The sequence below is a fragment of the Pipra filicauda genome, unplaced genomic scaffold, assembly GCF_003945595.2.
Source record: "Pipra filicauda isolate LSUMZ 115617 unplaced genomic scaffold, ASM394559v2 scaffold111_size4109106_pilon, whole genome shotgun sequence".
In the NCBI taxonomy this organism is placed as follows: Eukaryota; Metazoa; Chordata; class Aves; order Passeriformes; family Pipridae; genus Pipra; species Pipra filicauda.
Window position 1 is genome coordinate 1,718,273 of NW_024103563.1, and position 26,360 is coordinate 1,744,632.

Consider the following 26,360-nt stretch of genomic DNA (forward strand, 5'->3'; position numbering starts at 1 on the left):
GTACCAGGTAGGCAAGTGGGCTTTCCTAAAGTGTGGCAACCTAAAATAAAGCTAAAATTCTTCTGTTAAAAAAGCAGAATCTTTCCTTAGGCTGAAGATTAATTATAATTGCTTTTTTCCACCATTTATTCTCTACAGTTAAATTACCATCAAGCAGTTTATACCTCTTTGCATTTGAATTAGGTGGCAGAGTTGTCCGATTTGAAAATGTGACTACAATAAATGAGTTTCTTTTCAATAGCCAAGCTATGGGAAAAGACGATTAAAGTGCCACGTGGAGTATTTTAAGAAGCATTTTAACAAGGCTGTATCCACATTTCGTTCTTCTATTTTTTTGCGTAAAATACCCACTCTATATAGGCTGCACAACTCCCTTCCTGAATTACAATGGCAGGAGAGAGTTGTTTACCATTCCCAGCTCTAAAGCTTTCCCGCTGTATGGGGGCTGATTGGTGTTTATGGCTGTTTGCAGAAGAGCCATTTAATCAAATAAAACAGCCCCCATTCCCTGCTGAATGTAAGAGACGGAGAGATATCCATCCCAGGGGCTGTATCAAGATGGGTGGAAAATACAATGCATCTGTAATGAAAAACCCAGTAGATAGATAAGCAGATGCATTATAAAAGTCTGTAAGTACCAAAGGGTTCTGGTCATAGCATCAATCAAAGAGCAGAAGATTGTGTTGTTTTATCACCCTGACCTCAGAGCAGGATTTCTTTGTAATACTGTCACAGTTTAACCCCAGCCATCCCCTAAGCCCTACTCAGCCACTTGCTTGTTCCCCTCAACATCAGGATAAGGGAGAGAATCAGCAGGGTAAAAGTAGAAAAACTCATAGGTTTTGGCCTCAAGTGCTAAAATTTTGCTTAAAAAATGTCAAATAATAATTTATGACTTTCAGAGTCCAAATATTGTGGTTCACAGCATAGTCAGGAGGCAACACACAATACTGTAGGTGCAGATTGGGCAGATGTAAACAGCAAAGGCAGGAATGTTTTCTCACAAAAGGAAAATGTGAACATCGATTAATGAATGTTTGCAAAGTGCTTTCAGTCCTTCAGATCATGCTATTATTAAATTGAACCTCTTTGATTTTGCTGTGGTTGTGCTGAAAGCTAAATGAAGGAGATGGTTTTCTTTAAAGAGTATCTTATTCTTGATTAGAGCAATCATTAAATCATTTTAGATTTAACAAAGTGAGCAGCAGATGGAACACAACAAAGAGAACAGAACAATATGAGATTTCAGAAGAGAATAAAAGTAGGCAAACCCAGAAGTAATTCAAAAGAGCTCATACCAAAATTCTGGCTAATATAATGACATGTAAAGTATGTTTGTGAATCACAACAATTGTGGAAAATACTCAGGGTATTAATTTTTCTTTTTTAGCTATATAGATACCAATAGTGATCTTGATTTAGAGAATCATACTTCTGAATACATCCTCTCCTGTGGTGGTGAGAGCCTCTTCACATTATCAGACACTATAGTGATTTTGTGGAGTGGAAGCATCAGCCAAGCATATAGCTAAAGATCACATAAATTCTTTGTATCTGATGGATTTTACTATACTTCTTGCTGTACCTCTCCTTTCCCAAACTGGCATCCCATTTTTCAAGATCTTGAATCTCCCTATTCAGCCTCTCAGCAGCTGTCTTCTCCAGCTTTCTAGAATATCCCATCAGAGGTTTTCCCTGCCTCATATCTATCACACCCTTTCTCATACCTTCAGAGGTAATTTCTCCCTACATCCAACATGAGAAATCATTAGCTCAAATTTGGCATCCGTTGAAAGCAGTCAGTGGTAGACTTTGCCTCAATTTGTATTTCCATCCACCAATTTAGGAGCTGACTTAACTTTTCCAGACCTCATGAGCAGAATTACGTGAAGGGAAAATCTCATGACAGCAAGAATTACTTTACATAACATTGTATAACATCCAGATCCATTCCTAGCTGAACGAAGGCAAATCACATCCAATAGCAGAGAAACTTGCAGAAGGTTTGTTTTGAATTTCTTTCTAATGCTAGTGCTAGGCCTGATGGAGTGTCTTCAGTCCCCATGGAGTTTTACATAGTACACTTTTTGACAGATACTGTGTCAAATTGTGTTGCATCCTTTCAGGATTTATATTGCACACATTCTATACAGCTTTCAGTATGTTGTATTTATTACTACTCTATACAATTTGTAAGCTATGAGGTGTTCCTAACACCCCATGACAAGTTTTATGTACATTCTGTGACTGCAGTCTTGATCTCATCTTTATCATATTGTTCTCAATTTGTAGATTTCTTTATTTTTTATTATGCTGTTGCCATATTTTTACAGTCTGTGATTTATCTCTCAGTTCATTCAGCTCATACATTGCTAGACCTAATGTCTGATATGTGCCCTACGTAGGTACAGAGTAAGACCACTGAACTGACTATTAATTATTCACTAGATGCCAAGTGTAAATGCCTGTACTGGGCCTTAGATTCCCATTGGACTTGCATTATTCAGCTCCAAATAAATTGAAATATAACAAAAAGAATAAGCACAACTAAAAGGAAGTTTTAAAAGAGACAAGAGAAAATATAATTGTGGTTTTATCTTCTTCAGCTACAATAAAATATGTTCTTCATAGATATGTCATACATAAGATAAAGGAGGATATATTTTTCTGGCATTGTATTTACTCTGCTTTCTTGTGTACATCTTGTGAATTAAACTTTTTCTAAAATTTAACATTAATGGTGTAACAACAATGATGCTATATTGGACTTGACATAGATGTCCATTCATAGGAAATATGTTTTCCATTTGTGTCTTAAGGGATCATATTTTCAGAAGAAGAGCCCATGTGTGTGCAGTTGCATTGTGTATGATGTTTTAATATAACTAAACACAGAAAGGAGCTGTATCTGCACACAGAACACTGCACAGCTGCAAAGCTGTTTGTGTGGGCTGTGTGTGCAGATGCAGGCATACAGCACTTTTCCTGAAAACTTGGTCAGGCATATATCACCAATGTGTCAGAAGTTGTGTAGCATCCCTTATAATCTCCCTTAACAAGTGAAGAAGAAAATTGTGTTCATTGTTTTCCATTTAAAAATCCATACTGAAGGAACAAGAAGTGTGTGCCAATAATATAGACCTGGATAGAAAAAAATATTATTTTTCTGCTCTGGCAGTCAGTTAAGGCCTTTCTCCACCCTTGCTACTGTGCTGGCAGCTCACATGTTCCCAGGTGCAATGAAGTACCCCAGCTTCTCTCTAATTTTTTGAAAGCCAGAGAAAAACTGCAGTTCTTCCCCACTTTTAGTATATATGTGTTCAATATCCCTCTCATGGTAGAGTCCTGTAAGAGAAGTTATTTTTAAGTTAGGTAGTGATATAAATGTAACTAACAAGCAACATCAACTTAGATATTCGTTCTTTACATAGACAAGGTCCAGTCTGTTTTCCAGGAAAATAAATAACACAACACTGAATGAGAGTACATTTCCTAACAAGGTAGCAGCCTTCATCAAGCTATCCCCACACATATGGTAGGTGATACCTGCTACACATTGAATGAAGTGCTAGAATATGGAGTTCATGATTTTATGATGCTATTGTATTTTCCTTTCCCGTTGTTTGGTGTTAGCTAATGAAATTATTTCATTCACTCGATAAGATGTCTACTGATGTACATGATTAGCTGAGCACTTAGCTGTCCACACTGCATGCACAAATACCTGATTTGCAAGTGCGTTGTCTAACTGAGAAAATCTCAGTTGATGTTCCTAATTCTAGGTGAAATGCTCCTTCATTTTGAGAAGGCAAATCAGCTGATTGCATTGTATCTTCATGATTAAAATTGTTTACGTTCCATAAATATTTTAACTCCACTTTTCTCATTACTCATCTCAAAGATGCCTCGGCATTTTTATTAATGTGGTAAGGCTAGAACAAGTACTTGATTTTAACCCAATTGTATTATATTTTTGAAAAGAACACCAGTGACACAGGGTATAGGCATCAAACTCAAATTAAGAAAATAAATAAGATTGGGTGACTAATTAATTGCATTGTATGTTTACTACAGAACTATTCTTGTTTATGATATAATCAGATTTCTGTGTGTATTTTATCCAAGTTTGAATCTGAGAGGCTGGAGCAACACATAAAGAGACATAAGTTTCCATAATTTATTAGACTTGTGGGAAATCTAGAGTGAAGTTGGAAATACAATTGCTTATTGTATTAATGATTCTATTTTTATATATTTAGATTTTTATAAGATACCTACAAACATAAGTAAACCAGAGTGGGTTGTCATTAGAATAACTGAATATTAGTTATGAAATATTAGAGTAATTGAAACTGAAGCTGTGTAACGATGGAAGTATTTTTATAAAACACTGTTTAGCTTTAAAGGCACTAAAATTGTCAAAATGTCTTCATAGTGTATTTCTGTATTGAATTATTACCTCTTTTTGATCAAAATATGGTTTTTTTCATTTTTAAATATTAATCCATTGCAGAGAAAGTAATTCAGGTTGAAGTCAACTTTTTGGAATAAAATATTCTCCAGTTTGGATTTTCTTTACTAGTTTCAGTCTCAAAATTTGTGATACTTTTCCTTAATTCAAAATCTTCAGATTCCTTGTGCAGAAAGGTAGCTAGTTTCTATCCAGCTCAATTTATCACCTTCATCAAGCAAAATTTTTGTGTTTAACTCTATCGAGTTTGTGTCAAGTGTACTGCCCACGAATTTCTATTGATTCCTGCTTCAGGAGAAAGAAGGGATGAGAAATCTTTCATGAAAAATATGAGTCCTGAATGACTCCTCCAGCACAAGTGACTGGTTTACAATAATAATTTATTTTTTTTTTAGTTGATGTTTGGTGGCTGTTTCTCAGTTCTGTCAACTGTAAACTGACTTCTGCCATTTGAGCTGTGGTGTGGGCAGGTCAGGATGAATTAGAAGCAAATATAATAGGACTCTGTGACCTGCACTTCATTTTTATTTACAAAGGTGTGCAAAATGAATGTTACAGCCTTGGATAAGTGGAAATGCCTGTGCAGACTGTAGCCAGAGATTAACTAGTCTGTGTACACTTGAAGGCAAAGGCTGTAAGTATTTCACTCTATAAGGATGCAGAAGTCCAGCTATCATCTGAAATTTCAGGGTCTAGATTTGCTGTACCAATCTGCTCCACCCAAACCTGGGCAGGAGATGCTTATCAAAAAGAGAAGAGTACAATGGTTCAAAAGAAGATAGTTAAATTCTTTTGTGTGAGTAGTGGGACATCCTGAATCCTATTACCACTATGAAAGTTGGGGCTCATGTACAAGGAATATAAAAAACTGAAAGATAAGTCAGTTTCTTTAAAGTAAATTTCTAAAATGAAACTATTATTTCCAATGAGCTTTTACTGAAGGATTTTTCAGTATCGCTGGTAGTGTTGCAAAGACTTTTCTTGTGGTTAAAGTTCTTTTTCAGATGATGAGTGGTTTTGATGAGTAGTTTTTTGACTTTTAATGATTTTCTGATCCTTGCAGTTGGTATTCAGTAAGTGTGTCTTTGAGTAAGGAATGACGCCCAAGAATTGCAGTTAGATTGACTCTGCTTTTATTCTAAAGAATGGAACAAGAAACCTTCAGTGAGTGTCATACTGGATTGATTTAATTTAAAGAGGGATACTGCTTCTCTAAATTCTCTGTTAAGCTTTTTCATGGTAGTTTAATCCACAAAATTTTACTTTTTCACCCAATTGTAGAGTATTGATCCATGTACATTTCCTCATTTAAATGTTCTTTTATTGAGAATTAACTGCCACAAAAATTTGTCAGAAGAGGGAACTCACTTTATCAACATTTAGTTTAAATTCACCTCATTATAGACACTACCACTTGGTTACCACAGATCTGATTTTCTGAGGAACATGAAGTGCTTTCATATAATTTCTGTATATGACCTTCACTAGCGATACCCTTAAAATAGTACGCATTACTATCTGAAGCACATAGTTGTCATAAAATAAATGAGAACCTGGCATAAAAAAAAATACTTCCTTACCTTTCAAAGGTCTGCTTTGCTGAGATTTTTTTTCAGGTTTTTTTTTTTTTTTTTTGCCTCCTGTTTCTCTTCTATCTGAAATTAATGTTTGTGGTAGAGAACCTCTGGTTCGGCTGCATGTCAGTGATCATTGTGGTCTGCTGCTTTTTTTAGCGCTTTGCTGTGATCACCTGAAGAAGCGGCTTGTTTCATTCTCCCACCACCCTCAGAAATGCACCTTCGATTGGTCTCCACTGTTTTGCTCTGCTTGTTATTTCCTGTCTTGTAACTTCCAAGATCCATTTAATTGCAATGGCAAAATGCTGAGCACTGGGAAAATTCTGACACGGAGGTGCCCTCTCATTACAAAGTTCTCATACCTGGGTAATTCTTATTCTGGACAAATTATTCAAGGTCTGCCTGGCGTAACAAATGAACATGTGATCATAAGACTTTTCTCAAGAAGTTGATGGCAGGTTGCATATGAGGAATTAATGCTTTTCCTGATTAAGTTTTATGTGGAGCAAATAGACATGCCATTCAAGCTGATATGACAATGTAATATAAAATAAACGTCATACTGAAGAGGAGATGAGGCTGGGATTTCTAACCTCTTCTTTCTTCCCCTAAACTTCCCAGTGTTTCATTTCCTGCTGCTGTTTGCTCCTGGGCACTAGCTCAATAATGCTTTTAGAAACTATTCCACACTTTTCTGTTTGAATAAGTACAAAGAATAACTTTCAATGTTTGTCAAATAGTGCCCCTTGAATTTAAATAACTTTCTGTAGACTCTGCAAAATGACATCCTAAAGGGGGGAGGGAGGATTATTATTATTTAATTAACTGCTTGTCTTGATGACTGAGAAGAGTTTTCTATATATATATGAATTTTTATTCTGTGCTCTAATACCACCATGGGAATCCAGCTCCTGTCATGCACTGCAGAGAGCTGTTGGTCAGATTCAGATTCAGATTCTCTGAGTGCATGACTGCATTTCACTCTTAAGTTATGCAGATAAGCCACATGTGCTGGACTGCAAGGGAGTGTGGGGCAAGAAGCTCCAACATTGTACTTTGGGTGTACAGAAAGATTACTTTTGCGAGAACTGTGAACTAGTGGGATCTATTCAATGAAGCTGAAATGTGAGATTTTATTTCACTGGAATCCAAATGGAAATTAGCTAAATTTATGCCCTTTGTGAAAAAAACCAAGACTTAAAACCTTCGTCCCCTGAGGAAAACAAATTAGCAAATGAGAATTTCTCTGAAGCCAGAAGATCTGACTTCTACTTCAGTCCATAAACAGCAACTTCATTGGCCTCTTGGAAATGGATTATGGAGATCGAAGTGTTTCCATTTCCTTCTGCTGAAAAAAACCTCTCTTGTGAATGCCATCAAGCTGTTTGCCAACATCTGACAACGTGAAAATCTAGATTTAAGCTTCCACCACTGATTTTATCTTTGCCTTTTCCCATTTTGGAGTATGATATTCACGTTATGTATATTAGCTCTCATATATTTTCAAAAGTTCATTCAATTTTCTTCCCTCTTCTTCATTCCTCATGTAATGGCATCCTTGGTAAGGCTGTTTTGTAGAATGGAGCACAGCCCTCTGCAGGCTGTAGGTACAGCACTCTTGCTGAACATGCAAAGAATATGTCAAAAAATTAATTTATGTATTTATATGTACCCAAGTCTCAGGTCCTCACTGGTGGGCATAGATCTAGCTAGCAGCATTCAATGACGTTTTTTTCCCTGGGGAGTTAGTGCAATAAAATGGTCTGTATTGGAGGACATGACCCTCAAACTGCTGTATGGAGCAGGTGAAAGGTGTACAGCAGCTGGAGAGGAAGGATGGCACCTGACTCGTGATGGGAAGGAGTAGAAAAAGCATCATCACTGTGTCTCCAGGCTATAGGCACAGGATGTTCAGAACATGGGCTTCATCAGCATTATCTAATAATCTTCAGATTTTCTTCCAAAGAATTATTATCATTTCAATCAGTTGAAACTTGAGATTTCCCTGGCCTTAAAAGTTCTGTTGTTTTTATAACAGTTAATACATTTTATATACCATGAAATATTTAAAAGAGTTCTGCAGGAAAAATAACTGCCAGCTCTTTTTAACCTGAAATTTATTGTGTAATTTTTTTCTTTTGTGAGGATTCTTTGTATTTCTTTTATAGCAGAATTTAAAATACAGAAAAGATACTATCCAAGAATTTAAGTATGAAAAATTGCAGTAATTGGTTTCTGTTTATTTACAATTATTTTTTCTGAAATTTGTCATTTGCTAGACCTAGAAATGTGCTTTTAGAATGCCAGAATTGTACACAAATGCATTATTCAGCCTACTCTGCATGAATGGGTTAGCTGCAAGAAGAAATACTACCCACATCTGTGTTGGCATAAAATACGTGCATATGCAACAGTTTAATGGCTTTAAATGTTTTTCTTGTATAACTCAACTAGTTTTTGGTGGAATCATCAAAGATAAATTTTAACTAATATCTACAGACAAGACTCCAGCAAATAAAAATTTTATAAATATTCAGTGATAGAAAATAGAAATATAACAGCCCTATAGAAATATTTTTAACATCTATGTGCTGATGATCCTTATTCTGTGTAACAACTCTTTTTACAGGAAATCCTTAAAAATTGCTCACAGAACTGTGAAGTGAAACCAAGCATTTCTGTATAGTACCATACCTCCCTGTTTCACTTAATGACCAGTGTAGTGCATGAGTTCAAAATACCCTGATGAACAACTAAGGTTCAATTTTGCCTGGATTTTTTTTTTCCCCTATGACAGTAGTTATCAGATACTCAAAAAATCTTTTTAGCTCTGCCACACTGACAGGCGGGATGCCACAGGGAAGGAGACCAAAGTGTCAGTTCTCCATGCCCTGGTGGACTGGAAAGCTGAGATTGCTGCTGAATGATTATATGCCCTCCTACAAATGCTTCCCTGGTGATCCTGGGCTGTATGGTCATATGTGAACAGCATTCAGATTTGCCGCCATCCTGAAATGTTATTACCTCTACACAAAATGCCAATATAATGATGAGAAAATGTAGAATCAGGAATGCAGTTCTTAGAGTAGTGAGTTACAGGTAGTACAAGGAACTGTTTCTTTCTCCAAGGAGATTTTGCTTTCATTTAGCCCCCATAATTGGCTGAATGTAAGCTCCTTAACTTCTTCTCATAATGCAGAGCTGGAATTTTTGCTGGCCCAAAGTAGAAGTATTCAGCATAGCTACTGGAAAACTGCAAAATATGTGCTTCCCATATTAAGAGGGAGAGAGAGAAGGACGTAAGTTTTGATTGACATTTTGTTCCAGAATTCCTTTGTGATTTTGCAGAAAGCATCATCCCCCCTTCTCACAGTATAGCTACTCATTTGTAGGCGTAAAACTGTGAAATATCAACGGTGTTCCAGATATGCTATACTCTAGCAAAATTTTTTCTTAATTCTTTAAGCTAAAACCTCTTTTAAGCTGTGTGAAAGATCCATGGGCAGACAGTTTAGACTATGATTCTCAGAAGAGTATACTAAAAAGGAAATCACATACCTCCAGAGCTGCCAGATAAATGATTCTCTCTTAGTGAGACAGGTGTTTTTCCCATACTTAAAAATTGAGAATTGGAGACAGTTCAAAAATAGTGTCACTGCTAATGGGAGGACTGAACTGATAGATATTTGCAAGGAGAGATTAAAGAAAGCTGTATCTAGCCCAGCTAAGTAACAGAAAGATCCATCAATAATTGAAAGGTGTCGGCGCCAAAGTGTGAGTATTTAGAGCTGCAAAAATAAAAATACCTAGGAATGATGTAAGAAAGTTATTAAAAAAATAAGTAGTAAAAATAAATACATTGATTAGCAACAAAAAAATGTTAGACAAAGAAGTAGTTCCATAAAGAGGGGGATTACAAGCATTACAAGGATTACAAACTTAGGTTTGTTCCATGGATTTGAATTCCTTAGATTTGTAAAGGAATAAGGCAAAAATGCTAAAAAGTATGTATTTTAATGCATGGAGCAACCATGTGTTGAAGGTAGATGACTGGAATGATCCCTTCTGACTCTTCAATCTCTTTTGTGCCCCATGCGCTTTAACTGAGGCTTACTGTGATCTTATCTATGAAAAGTAATATCTTCGTGGGAACCTGAACTGTGATGTTATCAGGTCCACTCTAAGGATCTTATATATACCACTTCATCACAGATATTATTGACAGTAAGTGCTTTTACCACTTTTATATATTCTCATTGTGAGTTGTTTTACAGCAAGGCAGCCAAATCAAGAGAATTTTTCCTGACCAGCTGAGCAGCTGATAAGTCTCTTTACAAGCACTTAGGTGAATTCAATACACTAGGATGTTAAAAGCGTGGGTTAGGACAAAAGCAGGTGTCAAAACATAACCCTCTGCTCTTTCCACCACCTCAAAGGTTATCTCCCACATGTAAAATTACTTGTTTTTTGAACCCCACTTTTCCTTAATTCTTTTGTTCAGAAAGTCCATCTGATCCTTTTCAGGATTCATTTCCCCATTTCTGATCTTCTGCTTTTGTCTCCTATTTCCCTTCCTTGTTCTCTGCACATCATGATCCTTTTTCAGGCTGAGTCATTATCCTTTTAAATTCTCCTAGGAAGGGCTTTTTTCTCAGTCATGCTATTTCCTAGTCAAGTGGTGGCTGTAGGAAGATCAGAATAACCCATGCTAGGAAGAGCTCTGTGAGTGGTAGTGCCTGTAAGACAAGCATACAAGTTGTATTGTTTGTTAACTGCAAATTCACTTTTATCCCCTATTCCCTGGCTGTTTAGATAGACCTAAACCTCCACAGGGAGGAAAGAAAAACCCTTCTTGACTCTTTTCAGAGCCCGAAGATTAAAAATGACCCAATCCAGTGTGTGTCTGCACTCTGAAAAAATTTTCTTTATCCTGCAAGTCGTGTGGAGTCCACAGATAATATGGCTCCCTTTCTGCTCCAAAATCTGCACAAATCCTCCCCCTACCATGCCTACAGATGGAAATAGGAAATATTCCCTTGCCAGGCCTGCAGTAAAAAGCAGTGTGTCCCAAAAGCAATCGTTCCTTGTGCACTACATCTTGTGAGCAAGCAGACGGTGTGGCTTGCTTCAGTAACTGTTATATGTAAACAGTCTTTAAAAACATAATCTACATTGTCAAAGCCTAATCTAAATGATGTACTGACATTGCTTACTTTGATATGCTGACTTGGTTTTGAATTCTCTCTGGATTGCCTGGCCCCACATGGCCTTTTTGTGTTTTGTTTACTTTTCACTTAGCTGTCACGTATTTATTCCCATTAGATGTAAAAAGTCAATGGCTTCAGCCTAGCTTTACAGTTTAGTTGGCTAATACAGCATAGGGAAAGCACTGAGTGAAGCCAAGCAGAGGGTCAGGAAAAAAGCAATGTGATTCTTCAGGTCTGACACAGAGACCAACAAAACAGAAAACTCATAAAAGGTCTGGATCTGGTAGAGCAGCTAGAGATAGTTATCTTTTCAGAAAAACATGAGTTGACTGTAAAGCAGAAATTCACTGAAATGGGGAACGATTTGTTTAGACTGAATTTCTGGTTTTAAAGGCTTTTTTCTGAATAAATGCTGAAATTTTGTATACATCACATATATTTAAATTAAAAAAAATTGGATTTGTTTCAAATGTGAATGGATAGGAAAATGTTACTTTAAAAGCTTTGGATTTATCTTAGTCAAACAGTTTAAATGGTTTACATGATCTTGCTCTATGAAAGTCTTTGAAAACATGTGAAAACACTTCATGCCGAGAATAATAATCCCCCCAAAATCTAGTTGGCGTGATATTGCCCACAGAATCCACAAGACAAATGGGTGTTCAAGAAGTCTATCACAACTTGAAGCACGACTGAAATGTGGACCATGGCTAACCATCTAGATAGCCATGCCTACCCTCCCAATGTGAATAACTGAATACCTACCTTCCATCTAAATGGTTGTTTTTAAGGCTCAAAGAAAAGTCAGTGGGGGGGTTTCATGTGGAAGTTAGCATTGATGGAGGGACCCTGATGTTTCCTTTGTTCCCTGAAGAGGAAACAGATTCCACAGTCCACAGATTTCCTCCACTGCGCTGTTTCACTGATGGCACGTTGTTATCATATCACTTTTCTTCAGTTTCAGGTGAGGTGCTCTGCCAAAGCACTGCATGGCACCAGCGACTGTGTAACTTTTTCTGCTGGCAGCAGCTGGGCACCCAAACTTCCCTTTCCTTAAAGAACAGACTGTGCTGAAACTGTCACGTTTTCAGGCGCACTGGCCTCCTTTTGGACTTCACAGTCCGTAGTCTGAGCTTTTCCTCTGTTTACTGCAGGTGAAATACGGAAACTATGCCTTTGTCTGGGATGCAGCAGTGCTGGAGTACGTGGCCATCAACGATGCAGAGTGCTCTTTTTACACAGTCGGGAACACTGTTGCGGACAGAGGATATGGGATCGCACTGCAGCATGGCAGCCCCTACCGAGATGCTTTCTCACAAAGGTAAGGGTTTGGAGTAAGAGGAGTAGGTCCTAAGAGAAAGTTTCTCTTGGCTCTGGGCCTGTCTTTTAATTTAATTTTCAGTGAAGGAGAAACATCTTGTATTTGTAGTCCACTTCATGTTTTACATAGACATTCATTTTCCCTGAGACATTGAATTATTCACTTTTCTAGAAACTGCATTAAAAACACTTCATGTTGCTGTTATTTGAATTGTCCTTGTTTCTTTTGAAAAACATTAATGAGAGAAACTGAACTTCGTTAGCAGGAAAATGAGGAAAGAGTTGATTTATTTGTCATAGAAAGTCACCATAACTCAAACCTTCCTGTTAGAGAAGCCATTTCTTAAAGAAAAAAAAAGTAAATTTGCACCCTCATGTGCAAAACTCAAGGGAGATGAATAAAAACATTTGATGTTTTGGTGGAAAGACCCCTATTAGTACCCAAAAGCATAAATGCTTATCCCAACACAAATCGATCTGTTGGGCTACAGAAGTGACATCTCCACAGATGATACTGGTACTGTGTTTCTATTAGGACCAGAAATACTAAATTAATTGCATGTATTGTGCCTTTGCAGTATTTGTGCTTCACTATAGTATTGATTCCTAAATCGGGATGTGTGTGAAATATGAAAAAACAAGCAAACTTTTTAAAAGTATAGTATCTGCAGTCTGGCATTTAGGAGAAGACATGGGCTAATCTCATGAGCCTTTTTCATTCTGAATCTGGTCTCTCAATCTGGTTTATATTGGTTTGCATTAGATGCATGTAACAAAATCTTACAATTGCTGTGATAGAATTTCTTCTGTGTGGTTGTCATGTAAAGATACAAATAAGCTTCCTTTGGACTACTGCCTTTGTCTTCAGTCCATAGAGTGAACTGGGGGAAAAGTAGCTGGTAAGTAACAGTATGCAGATTCAGAGGAATCACTCTCTGCTTACACATACTGAGTGAACAGAGAAGACGTGAATTCTTTGAATCTGTTCTATGCTGGGAGCGATATGGCTGAATTTTGTGCTAGCATAGCAGTAACATAATAAAAAAGTCCACAGGATCATAGAAAAATTTAATTTCAATGAAATATATATATGCTTTGTATCTTACAATGAGCATTAGAGGCAAATATTTACTGAATACTTTAATACTTTCATATTCCAGCTATGATCAGGCTGGCTTCACTTAAAATCTCTGGCATTGAACTGTTTGGGGTCTCCACACAAAACAAAGGAGTAAAATTTCTTCCTGTAATCTTTCTAAGGAATGCTTTCAGCTGTTAGAGATCTCAGATGCTTGTCAAGGTGTTAAGTCATCCTCTTCACAGCATTATCCACCTAAGCTTGAGTACAAAAATTTGAAGACACTGGGGAGTTTTATAGTCTTTGTCTTTAATACTAAATACAGTGAAATTGCCAAGTGGCATGGCATGTCATGGCTCATGCCCACGCAGATGAGCATTCTTCATGCCCACCACTGCTGCTCTCCAAATCAGGGTGGATGTATCCAAACTGATCCTCAGAGACTGCTCCTGACATTTTTATATACTGGTTATAGTTCTTGGTATATGGGGAAAATGGTTATGGCTGGTTCTGGTAAGTGAATATATTCATCGCAGTATTCAGTACCCAGAGAGGCTGGATTACAACTTCTGATACACTGCCTTTAGCAGCTTCTGGATCATTGGTCTGTGCAGGCCTGACATTTCCAAGTACAATTTTATTTCATAAGAAAATTTCAGCTTTTCAGTGTATTATTATATCTTGAAGCTATAGGAAAGCAGGAAGAAGCATAAAAATTTGCACATATATAGGTCTTTTTATCTGAAGATCTTTGAAGCAATATTTAACTATTAACACCTCTCAGTGGAAAGTAAATGCCATTTCCATTTAATGCTTAGGGAATCTATAGCAACAGGAGACTTAAATGAATTCCCGAGGTCGTATGTTGTCCCCTGGTGGACTCAGGAATCATAGGCACTCATTTTCAATTTCCTGCTATAGTTATCAGAGTTCAGGTAGATGAAGAAAGGGATTATTTGTCAGATATTGGACTACAGGAGGATCTGGAAGGATAGGCAGAACTTAGCACTAGTGAAAAAGTAACTCATTACATTAGCAAGAGTAATAGTTGAACAGAAAAACTGGAATTTGCTTTGAGTATACTACCTACTGGAGAATTTATAGATATATATTCTGCAAATGTATGTGCTACTGTGCTTATATTTTTATTTCTGTACGATGAGAGCATATTATATATCACTTCTAATTATGTCCATGAATATAAATTTACAGTTTGAAGCAGTGAAACACCACATAACAAGCATATGAAGGAGAATTCATGCCTACAAGGTAGCTTATAACATTTTGTTCTAAACACCCTTCCATGCTGCTCCTTAAGTTTACACATCATGTGGTTATTACACATCATCCTTACTTTTCTTTCTGATGAAAAGGCTGAACAACCTTCAGCAGCTGCAGCCTGCATGCTAAATAGAGAGGGAAATAGATTTCATTGTATAGGATTAGCAAATGTTCTCCTGAATATTTCACGTTCTTTAATGTAGCAGGGAACTGGTTTAAAATATATTGGTATTTCTTGATCTTTCCCAAAATAAATATATTTATGTGAAAATACAGGTCTTATCTTTTATGAAATTTCATATAAACTCATAAGCTGCACAGTGTTAAATCCCTGGGGTGCAGCTGTGAAAGGTCTGGCAGGCTTACAGGAAATTTTGTTCTCTGTACAGAAAGCATGGGCACGAGTTTAATGCTTTTCAGTACCTTTTCTGAACATTCAGGTGATTCCTAGAGAAACAGGAAAAGAAAGAGAGAAGTGTAAACACCCACCCCTTCTCTCCAGTGCTATGGGGTGTGAGTTGCAGTCAAGGTAACACTGTGGTAAAGTTTAGGCATTTGGGATTTTCAAAAGCACTTTATGTTTCAGATGTGCTCTATGTTTTTCTCCAGGGGATTAACACGTGTAAAATGCTGTGGCCTTTGGGAACTGCAACAATATTCACCTGCTCTGTGAAGTATTCAGTCTTTATGGGAGTTTATCCATCAGTTAGGCTACTTAAGAAAGGCATTAAGCCTGAGATCAATTTGAAATGCTGAGGTGCCATCAAAACACATCCAGGGCATTGCAAAAATTAAATTCCCTGATATAATCTCCTCCCACAACTGATGGTGATGGCGGGCTCCCTTGTACCCCAGGCAGTCTGTGAGGTGCTAGAAGAAGCCTGAAGCAACCGAGAACTTAGTGGGAACCAAAGCTGCAGTGATAGTCCTAATAGCCATGTTTGGGATGTGGGACTGCAGCTGATGACCACCTGGTTGCCTGGTACCCACCACAATGAAGAAGCACACAAGCTGCAGTGCCCTAAGCACAGTGCAGAGCCCGTGCTCCCAGCTTCAAACCGCCGCTGCCACCTTGTGCCTGTGTATTTTCACGGGATGCTGTCGTACCAGTACGGAATGAGGCTCCAGTTACCAAGGAACCAGAAAGTGAAAATGCTTAGTGTCGGCTACAGTTAAATTAACACAAAAGGTTCAATATATACTTGATTTTAAATTGATGCAATTAAGCAAGTGTCATACAGGAATGTACTGTCATTGAGGTACACTTGCTTGCATGGGTTCATATTGTTTTTATAACTTTACAAGTATAAGGTATTGACTATACCCTTCAGAGAGAAGCATGAGCACTCTCATGTATTTGAATTTAAAATTGGAGTTATTCTTACAAATGCAAGTTTGGCTACAATGAAATATTAGCTGAGAGTGTGGCAAAATGCGTATCACTTAGAAATTTCATGTACCTTTCCTGGAATTTTAAATAATTGATTCCAGACATACCACAGGAGATGAAACCCTGTTCAGGATTATTCTTTTCAGACTCGAGAAAATCTAAAATTTTGGGAATGAACAAAATTTTTTGGATGATAAAAGTTTTATTGTTCAAAGTGCATTATCTATATATGCCTTCAGGGAAGAATTTCGTGCAGGTGTAGTTTAGTGAAGGAGAAGGGTAACCAGTCAAAAGCACTGTAATGAAACTGGTCTTTGTTCTGATCTAGAAGAGATGGGGTTTTTGCATGTGAAAAAGAAAGTTCTCAAAGACATGCGCAGCAGTGAGTGGTCTGACTGCAGAATGAGATTGGATTTTTGCTGTATGGGGATGGCAAAGTGGCAAGCTGGGGTCCCACACGGCACCTGTGACCATTCTCTGCCTAATGCTTTCTCTGAAAACAGGTGCTTCGAGTCCATCCTGAAAATAGGTGTGTGTCTGTAACATAAATAATATAGAAAATAATTGTGGTAACATTTGAAAGATAGGCCTGTCATAGCATCCTGATGACTTCATTCATGTTGTTGCAGACATTAACAAACACAACTGGCCCTACCACTAGGCAGCCAGTTGGTGTGCTCAGGTAGATTGCTGTCCTCTTTTCTTTGCCACAAAGACTTAACCTTCTGAGCACCAGCAGCCTCCAGGCAGCATGTCAGTTTTTTTCTTTCAAGCTAATGACAGGGACTGTAATAATAGGAACTGCCAAATTTCCTAGGAGAGCTTGAAAAGGGTGTGTCATTTGGTTCACAAGGAACTCTAAGCTGACGCTAAATTTGACACCTGTTAAGAATTCTTTTCAGCCCTAAACCTTAAAACTTCCATTGCACCCCTGGGAGGTATAAGTATAATTGCAAACGCTTTTGATGGTATTACATAGGATGTCTGCACTTCCTACAGTGCTGCAGCAATGACTCAGGCACTCTTCTGGTGGCTGGCTTTTGGTGGAGGTCAAGGAGGGGTGGCAGCAAAGAGCTCGGATCCCGTTCATGTCCCTGCCTCTTCTGCTGGCTGACTCTCTTCTGCTGCACTACGGTCCTGGCCACACAGCACGCTAGAGCCAGAGGGAGAGGAAACTAATTTCATGCTCAGCAGAGGCCAGCAGCCAGCTTTTCACTTAAGTCACTAGAAGCTGCCAACACCCAAAACCAAGCCATAAAAATCAAACCGTAGTTATTTTGCATTCCTCATATCCCAAGAGTATCCATGTGCGTTCTGCCCCAAAGACTTCACTTTTAAATAGAAGGAAACAGTGATAATACACCAAAAAAAAGGGAAAAAATGAAAAAATCTCCCTCAGAATGCATAGTGTGGGACTCCTACTTGTTGTTCATCAGTTGTGTTTCTGCAAATGCACCGTCTCAGCCAAGCACAAGCTCACTGACACTTCAAGTGGTCTGTGTGCCAACAAAAGCAGCAGCAGCAGTTGCATACCTCCTGGTGGTCAACTGTGGGAGGTGGGGTATGTGATGACATAATGTATGGAAGGTACAACTACCATATAGCTTATGCAGAAACCTCAGACTGTATTTGACATTCATCACAAAAAGTCACAAAGAATTTGTGCTGCTACTAGAGAAGCCAGTCACATCTTTCTGTCCTAGGGGGGAAAAGGAATGATTTCCTCATGGCCAGATTAAAGACACCTCACTAGTACCAAGTGTTGTACTTTCAGACATCCAAAAGTTTGGAGGCAAAGAACAGAGACATCACATGGTGCTTCAGACTGCCCCTAAGCAATTCATTAGCCATATGCTTTAAATAAATGGTATGGATATTCTCCTGTCCTTTTTACATCTCATCAGCAAAACCCTGAGTCTTAGAAAGTTCCTGCCCTGAGCCATAAATATGTGTTCTTCCTGTCTCCTCGCTATTAATTCTCTCTCCTTAAATTTTCATTGTGTCTTGGAGGTCACTTGTGTCCAAAGACTCCAACATAAGGAAAATAACTTCCTTCCTGACTATTTTGGCTTCTTTTGCTTTGTCCTTGGGACCATGTACCCCTTTCTTTGAGAAGATTTCCCCCTCTCTTTTTTTTTTTTTTTAATCTTCTTTTAATGAAAACCCAATAAAATGCCCCTCACTCTCTAACTTATCTTTTACCAGCTACGGAGAAAATAAGAGGTTCGGATTATACCCTGTCCCTGCAGGGGACTGACAATAATGGTCTAATTGGATTTTTCATTATTAAATACAGTGATCATAAATACTAAGAATAGTTCTTAGTAAAAGCTCAACTTTGCTTTGCCTCGGTAGTTTGCTTAGAATCAAAATCCTATTCTGAGCTGTATATATAACATTCTGAAAAATGTCAGAGAACCTAGTAAAATCTCTACCCAAAGCACTTTTTTTCTGATTATTCCAGAAAATTAAGAGACTCTGCAAACTGGGAGCATTATCGGACTTGAAGAACACTCCTGAATTTAAATAGAAGAGTTTAATTCTGTGAGTCTGCCTTTAGATCATGTCACAAGTTCATATAACTGAAATTACATTAAAGGGGGAAAAAAACAAAAAGAATTTCAGATTTCTGAGCAATCAGACACGAGAACACAGTCTTACTTGATTCAGATATGGTAATTGTTAATGAAAACCTTAACTGTAGAGTAGCACGTAATGACAAGATAGTTTCTCAGATAAGCAGGATAATAAACAAAAAAAACTTCAGTACCACACCATCCTAAATAGCGCAGTCTATCCTTATTTTTTTGCTGCCTATGTTAGACTCACAGAGCTAAACTGGGAATTGCACCAGGCCGTAGGTTTCAAAACACGTCCATCTCTGTTTTTGCTGACCCAGGTCCTCAAAGACAAATTGCAATTGCCCTTCATGCCAGGAAACTCACCTTGAAAAAGTGCTGCTCAGCCAGCTCCCTGCTTCGGTGGGGCTGCAGAGTGGTCACATTCTTCACAGCTCAATCCCAGGCCACTGGATCCAGGCTGAACACCTGTAACCTCAAATGGATTATAAGAACAGATGTAGCTTCATTCTGATTTTTAAAAATGGCATCCATTACTTCATAAAAAAGCCTAACAGAAAGCTTTCATCCCACCACTATTCTCTTCTTTTTTCTACCAAGCCCACAACCATGTGATCCACGCTGACAGTGTTCTGTAATCCTGTATGAGCGCATTGCTAATAGCTTTTCCCAAGGACCAGGTGATCTGATGTTGTCCCTTTGCATCCTACTCCACTAGCTGCCTAATGCAGAGCTGCAGGTTTTGAAGATTTCTGCGCTGTCATCAGAATTTTTTCCTGGCTTTATTATCCGTTCCCATCTTGCTTCCTAGCAGAGGCTGCTGGCTGTAGGACTGTAGAGAAACTGTGGCTCCCACACGTCATATTGTGAGAACAGAAAAAATGTTTTTATTGATTCCTGATGGTGTTCATCTGCTGCTGGCAGGTCTCACAGTAAATTCATGATTAGAAGTTGAAAAAGATGGAGACACCTACAGAAACAAGATTTTAGCAACTTCTTCATCTGCTGTGGTATTAAACCGAGGAGATGGGTTAAAGGATTCTCCAGCAGATCTGAAGTTTATAACATATACATAATGGAAAATTAATCAATGAAAACATATAAAGGCAGTGGGCGGGTTACTGGGCTTTTTAAATATACTGTAATATTAATTGATGGGGTAAGTTAAAGAATCACGATGTAGCAGCACTGAGAAGAAGCATGAGAAAGAAAATCATAAGGGAAAGGCATTAGATCTTCTTGCATTCACACAGCATAGAACTATGAGAACCAAAGAGCTGCCCACCTGCTTCACCATGGGAAGGCATCTCTGCATCCCAAGCATTGCTGTGGTGAAGGAGTTGCTGCATGCAAAAAAAGAAATGCCATGAAAAAGGAAGCTTCATGCCTTCTCTTTTTCCTAATCAATGCTCCCTTTCAGAAAGGACACCGCATTCAAAGTTTCAGAAAGGCAAATCAATTAATCTGTTTATTCATATTAATTCCCTATTATTACCTATGAACCACCCCAAAGAAAACAGTATAATTGTAAAGTGTTAAGCTACCAGTAGATATCACTTTGCAAGCTATTTCTTACTACTTTCCATCTACTTCTCTAGCCTTAGGCACCTCAGACTTGGCGTGTAAAATGGCCACGTATTACCCAGCAACATGTGCAGTACAATCAGTGGAAACAGTGTTGCTCATCCAACTATGTGGAAAAAACATTTATTGTAAGCTGAGTTGTTCGTGTGTTTTAAAGTTTTATGGAGTGAGTAAGTGCATGGCTGCAGAATTTGAAATTGCTTGGTTATAAATCTGATGACAGTAAAGCTAAAAGAAGTCTCATCAAATGGCTTCCCTGCAAGAACTTGCTTTTTTATGAATTCCTAAAGAAGAGATTAGGTTTGCTGTTAATGCTCACTGTCCCTAGTATATTTTTTCTTTTCTGGCTGCCTTCTCTTACATTTGTGTGCATCAGTCTTGAGAGGAACAGGTTTAACTACTCACTCTGACTCAGTTGAGCAGCAGCATTGCCTTTAAAGTGGGGTAGAAAATGAATGCAGAGATTTCCCTGGAAATAGGAAGGACCCAGTCATGCAGCTGTCATGACAGAACCATAATAACCACAAGTAAATGTTTAGCACACCTACCCCATTCCTGAGTCTTGACCTAAGTTCTCAAAATGCTGGCTAACATATTTCAGTTAAAATGAGGATGAGTAGCAAAGGAGGAAAGAATAAGATGTCTTTGCTAACCCCTTTTGCTGGCTTAAAAGGTAATTAACATTTAGCTGGACCATAAAGCTCATCCTGTTTTCAGCTAGTCCTGTTTTCTAGATAAAAATGAAAGGCCTGGAAATAAAGCTTATTTTTAAAGCAGAAATACAGTCTAGTAAATAGTGAACTTGATGGTATGACAACTGGAGCAGTATAAAACTGCTGCAACAGAAGCTACCTCAGCCTGCAGAAATTTCCTCTGCTGTAAAACACAGAACCTGAGGGAATGGGCAGAATTTGTGTCAGGGAAGGTTTAGGTTGGATATTAGAAAAAGCTTCTTCACCCAGTGCGTGGCTGGTACTGCTCCTCATGGAAGTGGTCACAGCACCAAGCCTGGCAGAGTTCAAGCATTTGGATAATACTCTCAGGCACATGGTATGACTCTTTGGAATGGTTCTGTGCAGAGCCAGGAGTTGAACTTGATGATTTTTGTGGGTTGCTTCCAACTGAGCAGATTCTGTGATTCTATTTGTCACCCATCCTTGAATTGTCAGTAGGCAAAGAAGGTGCTAGCCTTGCTTTACGACTTCAGTCGAGTTCAGAAGTAGGGAAAGGAAAAAAGAGTGTGTGAAAATTCTCCAGAATGTAGAGCCAAGCAAAAGTGATAGCAGGTTTTCTAGCAGAGTTGTCTCCCCTTGCTGAAATAGGACGTAAGGAAGGAGGAAGCTCACTGCAGTGACAGAGGGAGTGGAAGGAGACACTGAAGAGCTGAGTGCTTCTCAGTGGTTATGGAGGGGGAATAAATGGAGCCTTCCTTATTGCTCAGCTCCATGCAGAGAGGAGATTAACAAAGTGGAAAATCTAAGGAAACTACCCAGAGAAGCCTTCTACTGTGTCTCAGAGCAAGCCCATGGGGTAGGTTGCTCCCCAGAGAAATCAGGACAAAACTGGGAGGAGGAGCCAGACAGTTTCCCCAACAGTGTCACCAGTATGTTTGAGTGTGGTGGTTAGAGAGGTTTGGATTAGTTGGAAGATGAAGATGGGGTAGGGAAGCCTTTATTCTCTGATTATATGGGCTCTCAGTAGCCTTGAGGAAAAAATGTCTGGAGATAAGGTATCACAAAGTCTGAAAGACTGACCTCTGTCCAAATCCCAAAGACTTGGTGGTGTCAGAGAGGCTTGAGTCAAGTTTTTTGTCTGGGATGGAGTAAACAGTAAGTGGCTGTGGAAAACTTCTGTGCTGTGTGCTTCAGTTACCACGTGGCCCAGCTGGGCTGCATCACATTCCAGAGCCCCAAAGGTCTGAGTCATGGGAAGCAGGGATGTAGGCATCTGGAGCACACATCTCGCTGTCTTGCTGTTGCAGGAGTTACAGAATCTCTGACTTGCCCAGGCAAAGTAGAGCTGCTGCAGCTTGTCCTGGCACAAGCAAAACCAAGGAGCGTGAGGTTGCAGCACATCAAAACCCAGGCACAGGGAGCAGGTGTGCTTTAACTAGGCTGTGCCAATCTGATCCCCATTTCCCTTGAAACGTTTAACAGACTTAATTTCTACCACAGACTTGGTTCAGAATGACCTCCCAAACAACCACGCCTTGGCTCTGTATTTTTTTGCAGCGTCAAAACAGACAGAAGCATTTGCTGACATGAACCAGGTGGATACGCTGAATGGAGACTCGTTGCACAATGTGCAACAATGTGTTTTATATGCTGCTTTAGTGCCAGTTGTGTTAAGTTAGCCCAAGGTAAAGCAGGGCCCTGATCCCAGCCATCGTAACTTTGATGACTTTCCAGAAACCAAGTGCCTTTCCAGACCCAGGTTTTCTACTCCAACGTGGTGTGCAAGCAGACAAAAGAATGACATGGCCAAGGAAAAACTATGTTTGCCACTTTATTCATAGAACACTCTTGCAAAATGCGTTTAGTAGTTTGCCCTTGTAATCACCTGCATGGAGAGCTTTCAGGGCAGAGCTCTAACACTGTATTTAGTTCATACTTGGACTGCTCAGCTAAAACTTCCATTTGTATGCATTTATTCTGCTTCACACATTATGTTATCAGTCACTTTCAATATTTCAAAGTCACAGCAGTCCTTTCCTGACATACATTTGTCAGAATGAACTGCTTTGATTGCTGTTATTACAGACTGCAGTTCTTGACTAAGGGAAAAGTCTTATATAGAACCAGAATATTGAAATTTCTCAAAAAAACAATAGATAAAACAGAATAAAATTAGAGTAAATGAACAGAAATAGATGCTTTAAATGACCAGCCTTTTTTTTTTTTTTTTTAAGAAGAAGAGAATGGGAAGGCAGGATTTATGACCCCATACAAGAGAATTAATTAGGAAAAGTTTGGTCTTTTAAGTTCGTATGCAAGGTATTGAGAATGGCTCCCCTCGGCTGCCCGTGAGTCAGAAAAGTACATCATACTTGGACTTTCTCTTAATCAAATACTTTATCATATTCTTCTAATGATCACTCTCAATAGAAGGATTTTAATAATCAGTCCATTATAGTCACAGTAGAATGTAACAAGGGGTTTTGGCCTAGCCTGAACATGTGCTTACACTCCTGATTAAGTCCTGGTGGTGTTAATTTGTCATGGCACATGAGCACATTTCCCTCTTGCATATGCTTAATAGCATGCAGAGGCTTCCCTAGTTCACTCTTAAAGCCCTTACAGTTTAGGACTGAACCAGTTGTTTGGAAAGGTTATGATTCTTTTATGCGTATTGCAATTAAAAAATGTTTTTCTCCTTGTATGTGCTAGTGTTTTCTTCAGCTGAAAGAATAGTGCAACAGCTGAATTTCCAAAACAGTGAAGAAAAGCTGCCACCTAACTACCTGGCTTTGTAGATAACTACATGGTACAGCTGCTCCCACCATAGCAGAAAGGTTTTAGCTCGTAACAAGCACAAAAGGGAAAAATAACTATATTGGCTGCAGTTTCATAGGTGGGAATGCCTATATAGGACCAAAGAGGTCACTGGTATCTCAAAGACATCTGAGTCCTACAGAAAACCAATAAGATGGATAAGCTGTTGTTTATTTAATTAAAATTTCAATTTTTTTTTAATTAAAAAACCCAAGCAAACTCCATTACAGTAATATTTGGACAGAAAAGTAGAGGAGTTGTGAGCACTGTTTTGCAGCCTTGAGAGCAGGGATTAGAAGTTCCTGGCCCAGGATTGATATTTTTGGCTTTGCTTGGGGTATTCCTAAAGCAACCTGTGAGAGAAAGAATGAAGAACTGAGCCTTGAGTTAGCTGAGAAATAAGTACTCTATTTTAAATTTTGTTTGGTTGTATTAATTTCCTTGGGTTAGGGGGGATTTAGTTTAATAGCGGTGGATCTTCACATCATGGAATTACTCCAGATTTATACTGGTTTAGCTGATGAGAGAATTTAATCCTATAAATATGTCTTTGGCATAATTTAGATGTGAGGCTCAAGATTAACATCCCCAGGAAACAGGGAATTTATGTTCATTTCTTTTTTTGCCTGTGAAGTACTACGCAAAGCTACAGAAACATGTCAGCTCTGACAGTCACTCTTGGGCAGCAATCAGGGCTTTCAAAAAGCCATCAGGGTTCACCCACAGCACCAAATTCCCCTGTGTTCTTTTTCCATTTTATATAAATCTGGAGGAAATTGAAAAAGAAGCTTCGTTAAAGCCCAGAGGAAGTGAAGGTTTGTTGATCTTCTTCATGTCCCTCTTAAATTAGAAACAACTACAATTGTCATTTTTAATTTTTTTAAGAGTAGCAATCTTGGACTAGGTTAAACATAATAGACTCCTTGAAAATAAGCAGTTTTAGAAAGAATCACTGACAGGTGTTTAGTGCAAGAACAAATATATCCATGGTTGTATATATAAGTAAGTTGCTCTGCTGTCAGCAGCGGTTATATTTTATTCTCCCCCCAAAAATGAAATATTTGCATGTGTAGCTGGGCTGGCAGCACAGAGCAGAATAGTGTGTAACGATACCCTCTCCTGCTTTACAAGTGAAGGGGCTATCACTCCAACTTGCAATGGGAAACTAAGCACAGGGGGGATGAACCACACATCCAAGGAGACTATTCAAATCACTTGGATGGCCTGAAAAGCCCTTGCTTCTCCCGCCAGCTGTTTTCTGCCCACTTTCTCAACTTTTCCTAGTACAGGCCACATGGCTTACCAGTTTACTTGCTCTGAGGCCTTCTTTCATAGAGGAAATCCAGGGGTTTGGTGTTAGAGTGTTTTTAAGGGTTGAGTTTAGGAGAAGTAGATTTTTTGCTTTCATGGAGAGCTGCAATAGCCGAGATTAAGGGAGGCAGCAGGCTGCAGAGCTCGCACAGCTGTGAGCTGCACACAGACACAGCTTCCTTCTTCTCCCTCCTGCCAGCTTTATTTCAAATTACCTGGTGCCTTGGCACCACCAGCTGTTTCCTTTTTTCTGCCCAAAGTGTTTTCCTACTGCTGCTTCATTTAACACAGGCCCTTTCAGCTGCTTCAGTGTTGTGTAGAAACCTGCTGTCCCCTGCACTGCCAAACAGGGGTAGTGGTCTGCGGTGGGGCCCCACAGGGTTAAGCACCAGGTGGGTGCAAGGGAGCAACCCACAGAGTGGCTGGGTACCATCTGGGTCTGGGAGGTGCTGAGAGGGCTCAGCAAGAGGTGTAGGTGCGATCAAAACCACCTCCAAAACAAAAATGCTGTTTGGGGTCAGTACTGTTGCTCATTGGGAAGAAGTGAGGATTTTTTATTTCCTTTTTTTTCCCCTGTCTCTATGAAGTGTAAGTGGTTTGTCCGTTTGTGAGGCTGAACTGTTGTCATCTTTTTGCTTGTGTTGGAAATAAAACTTGGGTAAGAGACTCTCACCAGGAAACTTTTGTCCTAGGCTGGCAGGACTGGTAGCAGACCATGCTGTGTGCCTTTCAGCCTATTGGAATTCAAGATGATTCCCACAGTGCTGCATTTCCTGTTCAATTCTGAAGATTTCTTGCTCACAGAGAAGCTTTCTCATCCCCCACAGGCATTGTATACCTGCTAGTATCTTTTTCTGAATTGAGGAAAAAATAGAGATACCAGTCCTTCATCTTTCCTAGGCAACGATAAACTCCTTGCTGAAATTTTTAAATGTTACATAGTTTGGATCACTAATGTACATCGAGCCTATCCTATACAGCTGAAATTATCACAGGGCTGAATCGTAATAATAATGGTGTGGGTTATCTCTGTGTAAATAGTGCTTTACCTTTATGCAGCAGGAAAAATGC

The 26,360-nt window shown here is 38.9% G+C and overlaps 1 protein-coding gene across 3 annotated transcripts in view; it reads left to right on the forward strand.

The window, feature by feature from the left end:
• The window catches only part of GRID2 (glutamate ionotropic receptor delta type subunit 2), a 698,274-nt gene that overhangs the window by 618,902 nt on the left and 53,012 nt on the right, over positions 1-26,360 (forward strand). For all 3 annotated transcript variants that reach the window (XR_005564017.1, XM_027731749.2, XM_039382594.1), the window contains exon 14: positions 12,410-12,576. Coding sequence is in view for 2 of the 3 variants with exons in the window: in XM_027731749.2 (XP_027587550.1) it covers positions 12,410-12,576 (167 nt within the window). In the remaining variant the exon portion in view is untranslated. The remainder of the gene's footprint in view (positions 1-12,409; positions 12,577-26,360) is intronic.